This window comes from Vitis vinifera, chromosome 4 (assembly GCF_030704535.1).
Source record: "Vitis vinifera cultivar Pinot Noir 40024 chromosome 4, ASM3070453v1".
Lineage (NCBI taxonomy): Eukaryota > Viridiplantae > Streptophyta > Magnoliopsida > Vitales > Vitaceae > Vitis > Vitis vinifera.
This window is the reverse complement of record NC_081808.1, coordinates 16,936,728-16,958,039: the sequence shown is the minus strand read 5'-3', so window position 1 is coordinate 16,958,039 and position 21,312 is coordinate 16,936,728. Positions and strand designations below refer to the sequence as shown.

The 21,312-nt window shown below is 28.1% G+C and overlaps 1 protein-coding gene across 8 annotated transcripts in view; it reads right to left on the bottom strand.

The window, feature by feature from the left end:
- The window catches only part of LOC109122428 (F-box protein SKIP3), an 82,465-nt gene that overhangs the window by 47,383 nt on the left and 13,770 nt on the right, over positions 1-21,312 (bottom strand). Inside the window, exon 2 of one of the 8 annotated variants that reach the window (XM_059736350.1) lies at positions 16,454-16,822. The exons of 6 other annotated variants lie outside the window; for them this stretch is intronic. In XM_059736350.1, coding sequence (XP_059592333.1) covers positions 16,758-16,822 — 65 coding nt within the window. In that variant the 3' untranslated portion in view covers positions 16,454-16,757. Of the gene's footprint in view, positions 1-16,453; positions 16,823-21,312 lie in introns of those variants that run through there. One more of the 8 variants, XM_059736351.1, reaches the window with a different exon arrangement.

Genomic DNA, 21,312 nt, shown 5'->3' with positions numbered 1-21,312 from the left:
TTTGAGATATATGGTTCATAAAAACATTTTTTAAAATTCCCTGATCCATAAGTTGCGGTACTAGATCAAAATTTTCTTTATTTACAACAGACATATTTACATAAGCTAAATATATAACAAAGAAAAATTCAGGGTCGTGATATGCCATATACCCTGTTTTTATCCCGTCATTTTTAGTTCTAAAATGTTTATACAAAAGTTCTTGATTTTTAAACACTTTGTTGTATTGGTTTTGTAGAAAAAAGGTTTTGACGAAAGAGTAGTTATCAACTCCAATTATATTTTTAACAACAAGCCTTTCATATTGTTCAGTCAGAAGAGCTGATTTCTTAATTAAACTAATTACTTCAGGTTGACTGTTTGAACAGCTGGTTTGATTGGTTGACACTGTACTGGTTTTCAAATCTTCTATCAGTTTTTCTTGATTTTCTTGGATTTTGAGGTTTTGGAATTTTTGGGTTTCTAAAGCAATCAGTTGGTTTTGAAGGTTTTGTAAATGTTGGGCTAAAGCTGACACTGTTTTTCCATAAGCGTATTCTAAATTTTGGTTCGGAAAACTTTGTGGTTTTAAAGACCAAAAATTATCTACAATAACCTTATGTTCTTCAAAAAGGTTTTGAGAAAATAAAGAATTAAACCTTAGGTTTGGATTCAACACTTCGTTTAGACATATGGTTCCATATTGAAAGGTTCTAGCTTTCGTAGGTTTTCTTTGAGCCATGTTCCTGTAATCATGAAATCAATCATTAGTATTATCGACATTATTAATTATTTGTCTACTTAACCAGTCTGCTAATATATTATCTTTTCCTTTAATATGTTCAAATTTAGGTTTGAAACCAATTAAAGAGTTTTGAAACTTTATCCATCTTTTGGTGGACAGTTTTGAAGAATTTTTGTTTTCAAAGAATTTTTTAATATTCTCACAATCGGTTCTTAAAGTAAATTGTTCTTGGTTCAAAAATAATTGAAATTTTTCTAAGACTAATATTATTGCTTCAATTTCTAAGTCTGTAGAGCTGAGGTTCTTTTGATAATCATTAAAAGTTCCACTACAATATCTACAAAGTTTTTCTTCTCCTATATTAGTTACAGCTAAAAGTATACCTCCCCATCCTGTTTGACTAGCATCAGTTTGGACTATTTTATATTCATTTTCTAAGGGTAAATGTAAGGTTGGGAGATGTTTCACAAGTTCTTTTATTTTCTGTATAAGTTTAATATCTTCTTGGTTAAAATATCTCTGCCCTGTATTTTTTGTTTTACTATAAAGGGGTCCAGCTAATCTACTAAGGTTTTTAATATATGGCCTAGCATAGTTTAATAATCCTAAAAAACTTTGAAGGGTTTTTAAGTCTTCGAGTTTGTCTGGAAAATTATTTATTTTTTGTACTATATGTTCTTGTAATTTTATTTGTCCATCCTCTAGTTCTAATCCTAAAAATTCTATTTGAGTCTTAAATAATTTCAATTTCTTTTTACTTACTATTAATCCATGACTAATTAATTTTTCAAAAATCAATTCTAAATGCTTTATGTGTTCTTGAAGAGTATATGAAAAGACAAGAATATCATCAATATATACAAGAACAAAAGAATATTTTCCAAAAATATTATCCATCATTCGTTGGAATATCTGAGGAGCATTTTTTAGTCCAAATGGCATTACATTCCATTCATATAATCCACAAGGACATGAAAACGCTGTCCATGGTTTACTATCCTCTTCTAATCTGATTTGCCAAAATCCACTTTTACAGTCTAACTGAGAAAAATATTTACATCCTTGAATAGAATTAATTAAAGAATCTTTGTTCGGAATTTTATAGGCATCGTCATATGTATTATCATTTAATCTTTTATAATTAATAACCATCCTAGCTTTTCCTCGTTTTTCTTCATTATGGTTCCTAACTAAAAAGGCTGAGGATCTATGGGGACTGAAACTTGATTTTATGAGGTTATTCTGTAACAATTCTTCTATTTGAATTTTGAATTCCTTTGTATCTATAAGATTACATGCTATATCTGCTGTTTTTATTGTTAAATCTGGGTTTTTAATTGGTATTTTACAGGTTGTCTTATTTTTATTCCAATGTTTTTGTGGGTCTTCTCCTATAATTCCTATTTTTTCTGCTTCTAATATAAGGGTTTTTAATCTATTTGCATTTCTTAATTGTTCTGAGTAGTCATTAATTATGCTATCCTTTTGTGCCTCCACTTTGCTAATTTGATGAGATGTTACATTATGATTTTTATTTAATACATTTTCCATGTTTGTATAAACAATTGTTGTGGTTTTAGGATGAAAACTAACTTGGTTATTTTGTATTGTTATCCCTCCTTGTAAAGAATGTACAAAATTTAATCCTAAAATAAAAGGATATAAACTTATAGTAGGTACAAGATAAGTTTGGGGTAATACTAAGGTTATGTTATTAATTATGATTGGTACGTTTGAAATATACTTGGTTAGTATTAGTTTTTGTTGATTGTATTGGATTAATTCTACTGGTTGAACTAGTGTTTGCTGATCTTCTAGAGGTACTAAGGTTTCAAATAAAAGGTTTTTACTGGCTCCAGTATCTAACATTGCGTCTACCTTTAATTCTATGGTTTTTAATTTAATTGTTGTTGGAAAAATAATGGATTTAACTTTATTTGCCATATTTACTTGTTCTATTGTTTGTATGGTTATTTTTTCAGGATTCATTGGTTCTTTTACAGGACTTTTTGGTTCTTCTGTGTCCTTAGGTTTTGAACTACTATCTTCTTCTTCTTTTGAAATTTTTCCTTTGATTATTATTTGTAAATCTTTCCATATATTATAAGGTTTTATTTTACTTTCTAAAGGTTGTACAAGGTTTTCTAAATTTAAAGGGGTTTTCTTAGCTTGATTTTCCTCTTTTTCAATAATCATACAAATTTCTTCTTTTTCATTTTCACTATCTTCTACACTATATACACTTGAATTTTCACTTTCAAAATCTAATTCACTGATAAGTTCTTCTTCTTCACTATCTAGCTGATACTCATTTATTAGGTTTATTTTTACTTGGGTTTTTCTATTTCGTTCATTTAATGGTTTTTTAAGTTCAGGACATTCAGGTCTTATATGGCCTTCCTGACCACACAAATAACATTTACACTGTCTTTTTCTTTCTGAGGTTCTTTTTCTTTTTATCCAAAACTTTCCAGGTTTTTTATACCTTGTATGATATGGTCGTTTTTTATAAAAGGTTCTTGACTTTCTTCTTAAAAATTTATTATATCTCTTAGGTTTTCTAAACTTATATTCTCTGCATCCTATATCTAGATTTTCTCCTATATGTAATTTTCTACAAAGTTGTTGATTTATGTCTTGTTTCTTTATCTGACTTCTTTCTCCTATGCTTACACATTCTCTTTCTAACCAATTTTTTACAAATTCTATTCTAGCACCTATATAAGGAGAGTTTTTATACTCGGAGGTTGTAAATTCATTCCATAATCTAAGTCCGACGGGTCCTTGTATTTTTAATATATATTTATTTAAATATTCAGGGGTTCTGTCTACTCTAGCAAGGATTGCATATTTCCTAAATTTTTGTTCATATTCTCTTATATATGAAAGGTTACATAATTTCAATTGTTCTAACTTATGAAGGTATATTGCAAGTTCCTTTACATCTTCTTGTGTTGTTCCTAAAAAATAAAGTTTTATTAGATTTATAAATACAGATATGCTAAAATTATTTCTGACTTCTTGAAAATAACTGCTGTTTTCTTGTTCCATGTTTCTAAAAAATTGTAGTACAGTTCCTCTAAGGGTGCTTTTACAAAATTCATAAATTTCTTGTTGGTTTTCAAAGGATACTACCACACCTGCTGAATTTAAAGATTGCTCCCAATTTTCTATGGTTTTTCTAAGATCTTGCGCACTATCTATATCTAATATTGTTCCATATTCGTATATTGGTTGCAAAGAACTAGAAGGTTCTGTTTTAGTTTTCCATTGAGGTCCTTTTGGCTTGCTATACGGCTTATTATATTTTACTATTTCACTTTTTACATTTACAGTTTCTTTTTCTTCATTTATTGTATTTATTGATTCGTTTGAGATTATTTCTATGTTTTCGTTAACTTTTGGTTGAATAGTAAATTGATTTATCATTTCTATATCTATAAGTTTTTTGATTAAATTGGTTTTATAGAGTTGTTCTATTATTTGGTCATCTGTATAGTTGTTACACATTATATTAACAAAGTTTTCTTGATCCACTTGTTCATCTAGTAATGTTGGATTACTAAATTCCTCTAACATTATATTTACTAACTCTGAGTTTTTGTATAGGTTTTCTACCGTCTCAATGTTTAGTAAAATATCTTCTTGTATAACATTTACATTTTCTATCTCACTATCTGACTCTACCTCTACATTTACAGTTTTATAATTTCCAAAGGTTATACTTGCACTTCCATCTTGGTTTTCATATAAGCTACTGGATGTTGGATATCTTATTATTGGTTTATTTATTTGAGGTAATTCCCACTCTCGTCCTAGTAAATAGTCTATATTTACAGGTTTTGCTTCTATCATATTTACTGTCTTACTTCCAAAGGTTTTTACTATATCATCGAATTCCATCATACATTTTAAGCTTAAAGCATTAGTAGTTTTTCCTATAAATCCTATAGCTATGCTAAGGTTTTTACTTCCTACTTCCATATCATAACCTTTAGTATTTACAGTTATTTTTATTTTTTCTGTGAATTCCTTAAGATCTATACAAAATTGAGGTATACAACCAATAACTACATAATTTTGGTTCATATTAACTTCTGCACTAGCTAAAAGAGCTCGTCCTACTGTGTTGTTTCTAGTATCTAAAAGGTTAATATTTATAAGTGCTCCAATTTCTTTACGATGAAGTCCTATTATTCCTATCAAAATTATTCCTAAGTGCATATATTTATCGGTTTTATTTTTTAATAATTTATGTTTTGTTTCTGGAGATACTAAATCTAAATATACAATATTTCCTATTGAACTTATAGTATGTTGATTTAAAAATCTAGTTATTTTATAATTTTGAACTAATTGTTTTTTGTAAGGTGTTACTTCCTTTACTGCCTTTTTTAATTTTTCTTCAATAAATTCTTTTACATTGTCTCAAGGGTTTATTGCTTCTACTATTTCCATGGTTTTATTGCTAGATTTTTTGGTTCAAAAGGATTTATTTTTCTTTCTATTTTAATTATTGGTTTTTCTCCTAAATTAAAGTTTTCAAATTGTTTTAAAAGGTTATTTAATTTTTGTTCCTCTGATATTACTATATTTCTTTGTTCTAAAAGTTTATCTACTTTTTGGTTAATTTTTTCTAAAGTTTCTTTTAAATTTTGCTGTTCTAATTTTATTTGTTCTATTTCTTTTCTAACAAATTTTTCTTCTCTAGCTAATTGTTCTTTAATATAATCTAGGTTATTTCTTAGCAAGTTATGGTTCTTAAAGTCTTCCAGCTTCTTTTCTAATTCCTAAGACCGTGTTTAGTTTTTCTACAGATTTTATTTGTCTTTTCTGGATTTCTTTTAAAATATCTATATTATTTTGGTTTTCTTTCTGAATTTGTTCTAGTAATACTTCGTTTGTTATTTTTAATTGTGTTTCTACTAAAAATTTTAACTGCTTTATCTCTTGGGTTTGTAGATGAGGGTTCATTATCTCTAATATGTTTTAATTAGATGAGCTAGCATATAAATTATCAATATAATATTTTATAATTTCTTTTCTAATTATGGTTTCTGTGGCAAAAAGTTCATCAAAAGCTTCTTGTATAGCTACTTCGTATTCATTCAAATATTTAAGAGAAGTTAAGTTTTTAATATCTGTGGTTAAATCTTTTACAGTAGTTCTTAAATTATGTAATTTATCACAAGTTTCTCTAAATTCTTTACGTTGAGAATACAACCTATTATTAAGTTCTTTTACACGATCATAATCTATATTATATATACCAGGAGGATAAGGAATAAAAGACATTAATTCCTAATTCATGTTAAGTAAGCAGAGCAAATAAAGATTCAGAATAAATTAAGCAAAATTTAATAGACTTTATATGGGGTAAGGTAAAGTTCGGTACTTTGAAAATCAATTTGAATCTACAGTCTCCTTTCCTAATTAATATACTGCAATACACAGAGAGAAGCTCTGATACCAACTTTTCTCATCACCAGTCACTTTTCCCAATAAGCAGTTTCAACAACAGTTTGTTAGTAAAGGTTCTTAAAATCTCCGTTAGCAATAAGGGTTTGATTAAAATTTTTTATTGAATTTAAGTGTGAACACATTTATTACTAGTATTAAAATAATATAAAATTTTACAAAGACTTATTAAAATAACATAAAATTTTCAAACACCTAATAAAATAATATAAAATTTTACAAAGACTTATTAAAATAACATAAAATTTTCAAACACCTAATAAAATAATATAAAATTTTACAAAGACTTATTAAAATAACATAAAATTTTAGTTTTATGAAATCGGATATCTCAAAAATTCAGGTAGTAAAATTCAAAAATTTTAAAACATCACTTCGTGTCAAGGTAATACCCCCCTTCTGACCAGACATAGTCTCCCTAAAACGCCAATTTTCCGGCAAAAACGGGTCTGAGGTCAAGGGTTAAGACTAAAGACTCTAGTTTTAAAACATGATTTTACACCCAAAATTTTCTAAATAAACCGATTTTTTTTTTTTTTTTTTTTTTTTTTATGTTGATGAGAACGTTATATAAAAAGGATCCATGTATATTACAGATATTAACTAGTAAAGAAAACTTAAAAATAATTCAAATAATTTTCATTTCCCTATTTTACCTTTTTACCCCTTTTTACCCCCTAAGGGTAAGAAAAATACATAATACAGAAATTTAAATGAAGGCAAAAAATTTAACAGAAAATTCTTACTTTCTTATTGATTGCTGATGAATTTACAAGGCTGAAGATGATGGAGCTTCTTTACAGACAACTTTTGCACACTATTGCACACACTTTCTCTCGGGCACACTTCTTTTCTTTTACTACCACTAATTTATAGGCAAAGCATTTACAAGTGACAGGTGAGAATACAGGTGAGAATTAATTTCAAGTGGTTGGATGGTAGGAAAAATATTTACGGTGTTCAGAGGTTTGGTATAAAATAAATACAAAGACTTTTGACTTTTGAGACATGTGACTTTTATTCATCCGTTCTTCTCTTCCTTCTTGTCTCTTTCTCTTGTCCTTTTCTTCTCTTTTTATTACATGCATAATACGTGGCTTGTGGATGTTTTTACTGCTTCTGGATTTGTACTGCCATATTTAATTTGTGTAGTTGAAGACGCATTTACTGCTTCAATGTCGTCATTGCTGACATCATCCTTCCATTGCATTTTGTAGATTATGATAACTTTCATCGTCCAGGTTGTCCCAAAATAATGCGTCATCGCTGAGGTAGGAAGATGGTTCCGGTGTATCTACACTGAGTTCGGTTATAAAATCCTGTTCTTCAGAAGTAATAAAAGGGTTTGGAACAATAATGTGTTCTAAAGGTTTTACTCTCCATATAGACATGGTTTTTGTTTCGCCAATGAGATGAAATAATTTATTCCGGGTTGGTCTAAGATCATAGATTTGAAAAGCTCTAAAGCGAGTAAAAAATTCTGGAAATTCGTTTGAACGGGTCATTTCCCATTCTGGTTCTTGTTGAGGGATGAGTGGTTCTTTATTATGTTTTATATATACATGATGATAGGCTGGTACTACTGATCCATCGGGTTGAAATAAAGGTGGAATGGTTTCAAAAGAAATATCTATATATTTTTCGGTTTTAAAAAGATAGGTTAAAATATCTTACTTTTCTCATCACCAGTCACTTTTCCCAATAAGCAGTTTCAACAACAGTTTGTTAGTAAAGGTTCTTAAAATCTCCGTTAGCAATAAGGGTTTGATTAAAAAATTTTATTGAATTTAAGTGTGAACACATTTATTACTAGTATTAAAATAATATAAAATTTTACAAAGACTTATTAAAATAACATAAAATTTTCAAACACCTAATAAAATAATATAAAATTTTACAAAGACTTATTAAAATAACATAAAATTTTCAAACACCTAATAAAATAAAACTAAAATTTTATGTTATTTTAATAAGTCTTTGTAAAATTTTATATTATTTTATTAGGTGTTTGAAAATTTTATGTTATTTTAATAAGTCTTTGTAAAATTTTATATTATTTTATTAGGTGTTTGAAAATTTTATGTTATTTTAATAAGTCTTTGTAAAATTTTATATTATTTTAATACTAGTAATAAATGTGTTCACACTTAAATTTAATAAAAAATTTTAATCAAACCCTTATTGCTAACGGAGATTTTAAGAACCTTTACTAACAAACTGTTGTTGAAACTGCTTATTGGGAAAAGTGACTGGTGATGAGAAAAGTTGGTATCAGAGCTTCTCTCTGTGTATTGCAGTATATTAATTAGGAAAGGAGACTGTAGATTCAAATTGATTTTCAAAGTACCGAACTTTACCTTACCCCATATAAAGTCTATTAAATTTTGCTTAATTTATTCTGAATCTTTATTTGCTCTGCTTACTTAACATGAATTAGGAATTAATGTCTTTTATTCCTTATCCTCCTGGTATATATAATATAGATTATGATCGTGTAAAAGAACTTAATAATAGGTTGTATTCTCAACGTAAAGAATTTAGAGAAACTTGTGATAAATTACATAATTTAAGAACTACTGTAAAAGATTTAACCACAGATATTAAAAACTTAACTTCTCTTAAATATTTGAATGAATACGAAGTAGCTATACAAGAAGCTTTTGATGAACTTTTTGCCACAGAAACCATAATTAGAAAAGAAATTATAAAATATTATATTGATAATTTATATGCTAGCTCATCTAATTAAAACATATTAGAGATAATGAACCCTCATCTACAAACCCAAGAGATAAAGCAGTTAAAATTTTTAGTAGAAACACAATTAAAAATAACAAACGAAGTATTACAAGAACAAATTCAGAAAGAAAACCAAAATAATATAGATATTTTAAAAGAAATCCAGAAAAGACAAATAAAATCTGTAGAAAAACTAAACACGGTCTTAGGAATTAGAAAAGAAGCTGGAAGACTTTAAGAACCATAACTTGCTAAGAATATGGGGTAAGGTAAAGTTCGGTACTCTGAAAATCAATTTGAATCTACAGTCTCCTTTCCTAATTAATATACTGCAATACACAGAGAGAAGCTCTGATACCAACTTTTCCCATCACCAGTTTCAACAACAGTTTGTTAGTAAAGTTTCTTTAAATCTCCGTTAGCAATGAGGGTTTGATTAGAGTTTTTTATTGAATTTAAGTGTGAACACATTTATTACTAGTATTAAAATAATATAAAATTTTACAAAGACTTATTAGCTCCATCATCCTCAGCCTTGTAAATTCATCAGCAATCAATTATATAACGTTCTCATCAACATAAAAAAAAAAAAAAAAAAAAAAAAAAAAAAAAAAAAAAAAAAAAAAAAAAAAAAAAAAAATCGGTTTATTTAGAAAATTTTGGGTGTAAAATCATGTTTTAAAACTAGAGTCTTTAGTCTTAACCCTTGACCTCAGACCCGTTTTTGCCGGAAAATTGGCGTTTTAGGGAGACTATGTCTGGTCAGAAGGGGGGTATTACCTTGACACGAAGTGATGTTTTAAAATTTTTGAATTTTACTACCTGAATTTTTGAGATATCCGATTTCATAAAACTAATTGTAAAATTTTATATTATTTTATTAGGTGTTTGAAAATTTTATGTTATTTTAATAAGTCTTTGTAAAATTTTATATTATTCTATTAGGTGTTTGAAAATTTTATGTTATTATAATAAGTCTTTGTAAAATTTTATATTATTTTAATACTAGTAATAAATGTGTTCACACTTAAATTCAATAAAAAACTCTAATCAAACCCTCATTGCTAACGGAGATTTAAAGAAACTTTACTAACAAACTGTTGTTGAAACTGGTGATGGGAAAAGTTGGTATCAGAGCTTCTCTCTGTGTATTGCAGTATATTAATTAGGAAAGGAGACTGTAGATTCAAATTGATTTTCAGAGTACCGAACTTTACCTTACCCCATATAAAGTCTGATTAATTTTGCTTAATTTATTCTGAATCTTTATTTGCTCTGCTTACTTAACATGAATTAGGAATTAATGTCTTTTATTCCTTATCCTCCTGGTATATATAATATAGATTATGATCGTGTAAAAGAACTTAATAATAGGTTGTATTCTCAACGTAAAGAATTTAGAGAAACTTGTGATAAATTACATAATTTAAGAACTACTGTAAAAGATTTAACCACAGATATTAAAAACTTAACTTCTCTTAAATATTTGAATGAATACGAAGTAGCTATACAAGAAGCTTTTGATGAACTTTTTGCTACAGAAACCATAATTAGAAGAGAAATTATAAAATATTATATTGATAATTTATATGCTAGCTCATCTAATTAAAACATATTAGAGATAATGAACCCTCATCTACAAACCCAAGAGGTAAAGCAGTTAAAATTTTTAGTAGAGACACAATTAAAAATAACAAACGAAGTATTACAAGAACAAATTCAGAAAGAAAACCAAAACAATATAGATATTTTAAAAGAAATCCAGAAAAGACAAATAAAATCTGTAGAAAAACTAAACACGGTCTTAGGAATTAGAAAAGAAGCTGGAAGACTTTAAGAACCATAATTTGCTAAGAAATAACCTAGATTATATTAAAGAACAATTAGCTAGAGAAGAAAAATTTGTCAGAAAAGAAATAGAACAAATAAAATTAGAACAACAAAATTTAAAAGAAACTTTAGAAAAAATTAACCAAAAAGTAGATAAACTTTTAGAACAAAGAAATATAGTAATATCAGAGGAACAAAAATTAAATAACCTTTTAAAACAATTTGAAAACTTTAATTTAGGAGAAAAACCAATAATTAAAATAGAAAGAAAAATAAATCCTTTTGAACCAAAAAATCTAGCAATAAAACCATGGAAATAGTAGAAGCAATAAACCCTCGAGATAATGTAAAAGAATTTATTGAAGAAAAATTAAAAAAGGCAGTAAAGGAAGTAACACCTTACAAAAAACAATTAGTTCAAAATTATAAAATAACTAGATTTTTAAATCAACATACTATAAGTTCAATAGGAAATATTGTATATTTAGATTTAGTATCTCCAGAAACAAAACATAAATTATTAAAAAATAAAACCGATAAATATATGCACTTAGGAATAATTTTGATAGGAATAATAGGACTTCATCGTAAAGAAATTGGAGCACTTATAAATATTAACCTTTTAGATACTAGAAACAACACAGTAGGACGAGCTCTTTTAGCTAGTGCAGAAGTTAATATGAACCAAAATTATGCAGTTATTGGTTGTATACCTCAATTTTGTATAGATCTTAAGGAATTCACAGAAAAAATAAAAATAACTGTAAATACTAAAGGTTATGATATGGAAGTAGGAAGTAAAAACCTTAGCATAGCTATAGGATTTATAGGAAAAACTACTAATGCTTTAAGTTTAAAATGTATGATGGAATTCGATGATATAGTAAAAACCTTTGGAAGTAAGACAGTAAATATGATAGAAGCAAAACCTGTAAATATAGACTATTTACTAGGACGAGAATGGGAATTACCTCAAATAAATAAACCAATAATAAAATATCCAACATCCAGTAGCTTATATGAAAACCAAGATGGAAGTGCAAGTATAACCTTTGGAAATTATAAAACTGTAAATGTAGAGGTAGAGTCAGATAGTGAGATAGAAAATGTAAATGTTATACAAGAAGATATTTTACTAAACATTGAGACAGTAGAAAACCTATACAAAAACTCAGAGTTAGTAAATATAATGTTAGAAGAATTTAGTAATCCAATATTACTAGACGAACAAATGGATCAAGAAAACTTTGCTAATATAATGTGTAACAACTATACAGATGACCAAATAATAGAACAACTCTATAAAACCAATTTAATCAAAAAACTTATAGATATAGAAATGATAAATCAATTTACTATTCAACCAAAAGTTAACGAAAACATAGAAATAATCTCAAACGAATCAATAAATACAATAAATGAAGAAAAAGAAACTGTAAATGTAAAAAGTGAAATAGTAAAATATAATAAGCCGTATAGCAAGCCAAAAGGACCTCAATGGAAAACTAAAACAGAACCTTCTAGTTCTTTGCAACCAATATACGAATATGGAACAATATTAGATATAGATAGTGCGCAAGATCTTAGAAAAACCATAGAAAATTGGGAGCAATCTTTAAATTCAGCAGGTGTGGTAGTATCCTTTGAAAATCAACAAGAAATTTATGAATTTTGTAAAAGCACCCTTAGAGGAACTGTACTACAATTTTTTAGAAACATGGAACAAGAAAACAGCAGTTATTTTCAAGAAGTCAGAAATAATTTTAGCATATCTGTATTTATAAATCTAATAAAACTTTATTTTTTAGGAACAACACAAGAAGATGTAAAGGAACCTGCAATATACCTTCATAAGTTAGAACAATTGAAATTATGTAACCTTTCATATATAAGAGAATATGAACAAAAATTTAGGAAATATGCAATCCTTGCTAGAGTAGACAGAACCCCTGAATATTTAAATAAATATATATTAAAAATACAAGGACCCGTAGGACTTAGATTATGGAATGAATTTACAACCTCCGAGTATAAAAACTCTCCTTATATAGGTGCTAGAATAGAATTTGTAAAAAATTGGTTGGAAAGAGAATGTGTAAGCATAGGAGAAAGAAGTCAGATAAAGAAACAAGACATAAATCAACAACTTTGTAGAAAATTACATATAGGAGAAAATCTAGATATAGGATGCAGAGAATATAAGTTTAGAAAACCTAAGAGATATAATAAATTTTTAAGAAGAAAGTCAAGAACCTTTTATAAAAAACGACCATATCAGACAAGGTATAAAAAACCTGGAAAGTTTTGGATAAAAAGAAAAAGAACCTCAGAAAGAAAAAGACAGTGTAAATGTTATTTGTGTGGTCAGGAAGGCCATATAAGACCTGAATGTCCTGAACTTAAAAAACCATTAAATGAACGAAATAGAAAAACCCAAGTAAAAATAAACCTAATAAATGAGTATCAGCTAGATAGTGAAGAAGAAGAACTTATCAGTGAATTAGACTTTGAAAGTGAAAATTCAAGTGTATATAGTGTAGAAGATAGTGAAAATGAAGAAGAAGAAATTTGTATGATTATTGAAAAAGAGGAAAATCAAGCTAAGAAAACCCCTTTAAATTTAGAAAACCTTGTACAACCTTTAGAAAGTAAAATAAAACCTTATAATATATGGAAAGATTTACAAATAATAATCAAAGGAAAATTTTCAAAAGAAGAAGAAGATAGTAGTTCAAAAACTAAGGACACAGAAGAACACACAGAAGAACCAAAAAGTCCTGTAAAAGAACCAAGGAATCCTGAAAAAATAACCATACAAACAATAGAACAAGTAAATATGGCAAATAAAGTTAAATCTATTATTTTTCCAACAACAATTAAATTAAAAACCATAGAATTAAAGGTAGACGCAATGTTAGATACTGGAGCCAGTAAAAACCTTTTATTTGAAACCTTAGTACCTCAAGAAGATCAGCAAACATTAATTCAACCAGTAGAGTTAATCCAATACAATCAACAAAAACTAATACTAACTAAGTATATTTCAAATGTACCAATTATAATTAATAACATAACCTTAGTATTACCCCAAACTTATCTTGTACCTACTATAAGTTTATATCCTTTTATTTTAGGTCTAAATTTTGTACATTCTTTACAAGGAGGGATAACAATACAAAATAACCAAGTTAGTTTTCATCCTAAAACCACAACAATTGTTTATACAAACATGGAAAATGTATTAAATAAAAATCATAATGTAACATCTCATCAAATTAGCAAAGTGGAGGCACAAAAAGATAGCATAATTAATGACTACTCAGAACAATTAAGAAATGCAAATAGATTAAAAACCCTTATATTAGAAGCAGAAAAAATAGGAATTATAGGAGAAGACCCACAAAAACATTGGAATAAAAATAAGACAACCTGTAAAATACCAATTAAAAACCCAGATTTAACAATAAAAACAGCAGATATAGCATGTAATCTTATAGATACAAAGGAATTCAAAATTCAAATAGAAGAATTGTTACAGAATAACCTCATAAAACCAAGTTTCAGTCCCCATAGATCCTCAGCCTTTTTAGTTAGGAACCATAATGAAGAAAAACGAGGAAAAGCTAGGATGGTTATTAATTATAAAAGATTGAATGATAATACATATGATGATGCCTATAAAATTCCGAACAAAGATTCTTTGATTAATTCTATTCAAGGATGTAAATATTTTTCTCAGTTAGACTGTAAAAGTGGATTTTGGCAAATCAGATTAGAAGAGGATAGTAAACCATGGACAGCGTTTTCATGTCCTTGTGGATTATATGAATGGAATGTAATGCCATTTGGACTAAAAAATGCTCCTCAGATATTCCAACGAATGATGGATAATATTTTTGGAAAATATTCTTTTGTTCTTGTATATATTGATGATATTCTTGTCTTTTCATATACTCTTAAAGAACACATAAAGCATTTAGAACTGATTTTTGAAAAATTAATTAGTCATGGATTAATAGTAAGTAAAAAGAAATTGAAATTATTTAAGACTCAAATAGAATTTTTAGGATTAGAACTAGAGGATGGACAAATAAAATTACAAGAACATATAGTACAAAAAATAAATAATTTTCCAGACAAACTCGAAGACTTAAAAACCCTTCAAAGTTTTTTAGGATTATTAAACTATGCTAGGCCATATATTAAAAACCTTAGTAGATTAGCTGGACCCCTTTATAGTAAAACAAAAAATACAGGGCAGAGATATTTTAACCAAGAAGATATTAAACTTATACAGAAAATAAAAGAACTTGTGAAACATCTCCCAACCTTACATTTACCCTTAGAAAATGAATATAAAATAGTCCAAACTGATGCTAGTCAAACAGGATGGGGAGGTATACTTTTAGCTGTAACTAATATAGGAGAAGAAAAACTTTGTAGATATTGTAGTGGAACTTTTAATGATTATCAAAAGAACCTTAGCTCTACAGACTTAGAAATTGAAGCAATAATATTAGTCTTAGAAAAATTTCAATTATTTTTGAACCAAGAACAATTTACTTTAAGAACCGATTGTGAGAATATTAAAAAATTCTTTGAAAACAAAAATTCTTCAAAACTGTCCACCAAAAGATGGATAAAGTTTCAAAACTCTTTAATTGGTTTCAAACCTAAATTTGAACATATTAAAGGAAAAGATAATATATTAGCAGACTGGTTAAGTAGACAAATAATTAATAATGTCGATAATACTAATGATTGATTTCATGATTACAGGAACATGGCTCAAAGAAAACCTACGAAAGCTAGAACCTTTCAATATGGAACCATATGTCTAAACGAAGTGTTGAATCCAAACCTAAGGTTTAACTCTTTATTTTCTCAAAACCTTTTTGAAGAACATAAGGTTATTGTAGATAATTTTTGGTCTTTAAAACCACAAAGTTTTCCGAACCAAAATTTAGAATACGCTTATGGAAAAACAGTGTCAGCTTTAGCCCAACATTTACAAAACCTTCAAAACCAACTGATTGCTTTAGAAACCCAAAAATTCCAAAACCTCAAAATCCAAGAAAATCAAGAAAAACTGATAGAAGACTTGAAAACCAGTACAGTGTCAACCAATCAAACCAGCTGTTCAAACAGTCAACCTGAAGTAATTAGTTTAATTAAGAAATCAGCTCTTCTGACTGAACAATATGAAAGGCTTGTTGTTAAAAACATAATTGGAGTTGATAACTACTCTTTCGTCAAAACCTTTTTTCTACAAAACCAATATAACAAAGTGTTTAAAAATCAAGAACTTTTGTATAAACATTTTAGAACTAAAAATGTCGGGATAAAAACAGGGTATATGGCATATCACGACCCTGAATTTTTCTTTGTTATATATTTAGCTTATGTAAATATGTCTGTTGTAAATAAAGAAAATTTTGATTTAGTACCGCAATTTATGGATCAGGGAATTTTAAAAAATGTTTTTATGAACCATATATCTCAAATCCCTGAAAATTTCCCAGAAAAATTGAAAGATATTTTAACTTATCTTTTTAAAACCGAAAAATATATAGATATTTCTTTTGAAACCATTCCACCGTTATTTCAACCCGATGGATCAGTAGTACCAGCCTATCATCATGTATATATAAAACATAATAAAGAACCACTCATCCCTCAACAAGAACCAGAATGGGAAATGACCCGTTCAGATGAATTTCCAGAATTTTTTACTCGCTATAGAGCTTTTCAAATCTATGATCTTAGACCAACCCGGAATAAATTATTTCATCTCATTGGCGAAACAAAAACCATGTCTATATGGAGAATAAAACCTTTAGAACACATCATTGTTCCAAACCCTTTTATTACTTCTGAAGAACAGGATTTTATAACCGAACTCAGTGTAGATATACCGGAACCATCTTCCTACCTCAGCGATGACGCATTATTTTGGGACAACCTGGACGATGAAAGTTATCATAATCTACAAAATGCAATGGAAGGATGATGTCAGCAATGACGACATTGAAGCAGTAAATGCGTCTTCAACTACAAAAATTAAACATGGCAGTACAAGTTCAGAAGCAGTAAAGACATCCACAAGCCACGTGTTATGCATGTAATAAAAAGAAAAGAAAAGGACAAGAGAAAGAGACAAGAAGGAAGAGAAGAACGGATGAATAAAAGTCACATGTCTCAAAAGTCAAAAGTCTTTGTATTTATTTTATACCAAACCTCTGAACACCGTAAATATTTTTCCTACCATCCAACCACTTGAAATTAATTCTCACCTGTATTCTCACCTGTCCCTTGTAAATGCTTTGCCTATAAATTAGTGGTAGTAAAAGGAAAGAAGTGTGCCCGAGAGAAAGTGTGTGCAATAGTGTGCAAAGTTGTCTGTAAAGAAGCTCCATCATCTTCAGCCTTGTAAATTCATCAGCAATCAATAAGAAAGTAAGACTTTTCTGTTAAATTTTTTGCCTTCATTTAAATTTCTGTATTATGTATTTTTCTTACCCTTAGGGGGTAAAAAGGGGTAAAAAGGTAAAATAGGGAAATGAAAATTATTTGAACCACAACAATTGTTTATACAAACATGGAAAATGTATTAAATAAAAATCATAATGTAACATCTCATCAAATTAGCAAAGTGGAGGCACAAAAGGATAGCATAATTAATGACTACTCAGAACAATTAAGAAATGCAAATAGATTAAAAACCCTTATATTAGAAGCAGAAAAAATAGGAATTATAGGAGAAGACCCACAAAAACATTGGAATAAAAATAAGACAACCTGTAAAATACCAATTAAAAACCCAGATTTAACAATAAAAACAGCAGATATAGCATGTAATCTTATAGATACAAAGGAATTCAAAATTCAAATAGAAGAATTGTTACAGAATAACCTCATAAAACCAAGTTTCAGTCCCCATAGATCCTCAGCCTTTTTAGTTAGGAACCATAATGAAGAAAAACGAGGAAAAGCTAGGATGGTTATTAATTATAAAAGATTGAATGATAATACATATGATGATGCCTATAAAATTCCGAACAAAGATTCTTTGATTAATTCTATTCAAGGATGTAAATATTTTTCTCAGTTAGACTGTAAAAGTGGATTTTGGCAAATCAGATGTTAAAATTTTTAGTAGAGACACAATTAAAAATAACAAACGAAGTATTACAAGAACAAATTCAGAAAGAAAACCAAAACAATATAGATATTTTAAAAGAAATCCAGAAAAGACAAATAAAATCTGTAGAAAAACTAAACACGGTCTTAGGAATTAGAAAAGAAGCTGGAAGACTTTAAGAACCATAACTTGCTAAGAAATAACCTAGATTATATTAAAGAACAATTAGCTAGAGAAGAAAAATTTGTTAGAAAAGAAATAGAACAAATAAAATTAGAACAACAAAATTTAAAAGAAACTTTAGAAAAAATTAACCAAAAAGTAGATAAACTTTTAGAACAAAGAAATATAGTAATATCAGAGGAACAAAAATTAAATAACCTTTTAAAACAATTTGAAAACTTTAATTTAGGAGAAAAACCAATAATTAAAATAGAAAGAAAAATAAATCCTTTTGAACCAAAAAATCTAGCAATAAAACCATGGAAATAGTAGAAGCAATAAACCCTCGAGATAATGTAAAAGAATTTATTGAAGAAAAATTAAAAAAGGCAGTAAAGGAAGTAACACCTTACAAAAAACAATTAGTTCATAATATAAAATTTTACAATTAGTTTTATGAAATCGGATATCTCAAAAATTCAGGTAGTAAAATTCAAAAATTTTAAAACATCACTTCGTGTCAAGGTAATACCCCCCTTCTGACCAGACATAGTCTCCCTAAAACGCCAATTTTCCGGCAAAAACGGGTCTGAGGTCAAGGGTTAAGACTAAAGACTCTAGTTTTAAAACATGATTTTACACCCAAAATTTTCTAAATAAACCGATTTTTTTTTTTTTTTTTTTTTTTTTTTTTTTTTTTTTTTTTTTTTTTTTTTTTTTTTTTTTATGTTGATGAGAACGTTATATAAAAAGGATCCATGTATATTACAGATATTAACTAGTAAAGAAAACTTAAAAATAATTCAAATAATTTTCATTTCCCTATTTTACCTTTTTACCCCTTTTTACCCCCTAAGGGTAAGAAAAATACATAATACAGAAATTTAAATGAAGGCAAAAAATTGAACAAAAAATTCTTACTTTCTTATTGATTGCTGATGAATTTACAAGGCTGAGGATGATGGAGCTTCTTTACAGACAACTTTGCACACTATTGCACACACTTTCTCTCGGGCACACTTCTTTCCTTTTACTACCACTAATTTATAGGCAAAGCATTTACAAGGGACAGGTGAGAATACAGGTGAGAATTAATTTCAAGTGGTTGGATGGTAGGAAAAATATTTACGGTGTTCAGAGGTTTGGTATAAAATAAATACAAAGACTTTTGACTTTTGAGACATGTGACTTTTATTCATCCGTTCTTCTCTTCCTTCTTGTCTCTTTCTCTTGTCCTTTTCTTTTCTTTTTATTACATGCATAACACGTGGCTTGTGGATGTCTTTACTGCTTCTGAACTTGTACTGCCATGTTTAATTTTTGTAGTTGAAGACGCATTTACTGCTTCAATGTCGTCATTGCTGACATCATCCTTCCATTGCATTTTGTAGATTATGATAACTTTCATCGTCCAGGTTGTCCCAAAATAATGCGTCATCGCTGAGGTAGGAAGATGGTTCCGGTATATCTACACTGAGTTCGGTTATAAAATCCTGTTCTTCAGAAGTAATAAAAGGGTTTGGAACAATGATGTGTTCTAAAGGTTTTATTCTCCATATAGACATGGTTTTTGTTTCGCCAATGAGATGAAATAATTTATTCCGGGTTGGTCTAAGATCATAGATTTGAAAAGCTCTATAGCGAGTAAAAAATTCTGGAAATTCATCTGAACGGGTCATTTCCCATTCTGGTTCTTGTTGAGGGATGAGTGGTTCTTTATTATGTTTTATATATACATGATGATAGGCTGGTACTACTGATCCATCGGGTTGAAATAAAGGTGGAATAGTTTCAAAAGAAATATCTATATATTTTTCGGTTTTAAGAAGATAGGTTAAAATATCTTTCAATTTTTCTGGGAAATTTTCAGGGATTTGAGATATATGGTTCATAAAAACATTTTTTAAAATTCCCTGATCCATAAATTGCGGTACTAAATCAAAATTTTCTTTATTTACAACAGACATATTTACATAAGCTAAATATATAACAAAGAAAAATTCAGGGTCGTGATATGCCATATACCCTGTTTTTATCCCGACATTTTTAGTTCTAAAATGTTTATACAAAAGTTCTTGATTTTTAAACACTTTGTTATATTGGTTTTGTAGAAAAAAGGTTTTGACGAAAGAGTAGTTATCAACTCCAATTATGTTTTTAACAACAAGCCTTTCATATTGTTCAGTCAGAAGAGCTGATTTCTTAATTAAACTAATTACTTCAGGTTGACTGTTTGAACAGCTGGTTTGATTGGTTGACACTGTACTGGTTTTCAAGTCTTCTATCAGTTTTTCTTGATTTTCTTGGATTTTGAGGTTTTGGAATTTTTGGGTTTCTAAAGCAATCAGTTGGTTTTGAAGGTTTTGTAAATGTTGGGCTAAAGCTGACACTGTTTTTCCATAAGCGTATTCTAAATTTTGGTTCGGAAAACTTTGTGGTTTTAAAGACCAAAAATTATCTACAATAACCTTATGTTCTTCAAAAAGGTTTTGAGAAAATAAAGAGTTAAACCTTAGGTTTGGATTCAACACTTCGTTTAGACATATGGTTCCATATTGAAAGGTTCTAGCTTTCGTAGGTTTTCTTTGAGCCATGTTCCTGTAATCATGAAATCAATCATTAGTATTATCGACATTATTAATTATTTGTCTACTTAACCAGTCTGCTAATATATTATCTTTTCCTTTAATATGTTCAAATTTAGGTTTGAAACCAATTAAAGAGTTTTGAAACTTTATCCATCTTTTGGTGGACAGTTTTGAAGAATTTTTATTTTCAAAGAATTTTTTAATATTCTCACAATCGGTTCTTAAAGTAAATTGTTCTTGGTTCAAAAATAATTGAAATTTTCTAAGACTAGTATTATTGCTTCAATTTCTAAGTCTGTAGAGCTAAGGTTCTTTTGATAATCATTAAAAGTTCCACTACAATATCTACAAAGTTTTTCTTCTCCTATATTAGTTACAGCTAAAAGTATACCTCCCCATCCTGTTTGACTAGCATCAGTTTGGACTATTTTATATTCATTTTCTAAGGGTAAATGTAAGGTTGGGAGATGTTTCACAAGTTCCTTTATTTTCTGTATAAGTTTAATATCTTCTTGGTTAAAATATCTCTGCCCTGTATTTTTTGTTTTACTATAAAGGGGTCCAGCTAATCTACTAAGGTTTTTAATATATGGCCTAGCATAGTTTAATAATCCTAAAAAACTTTGAAGGGTTTTTAAGTCTTCGAGTTT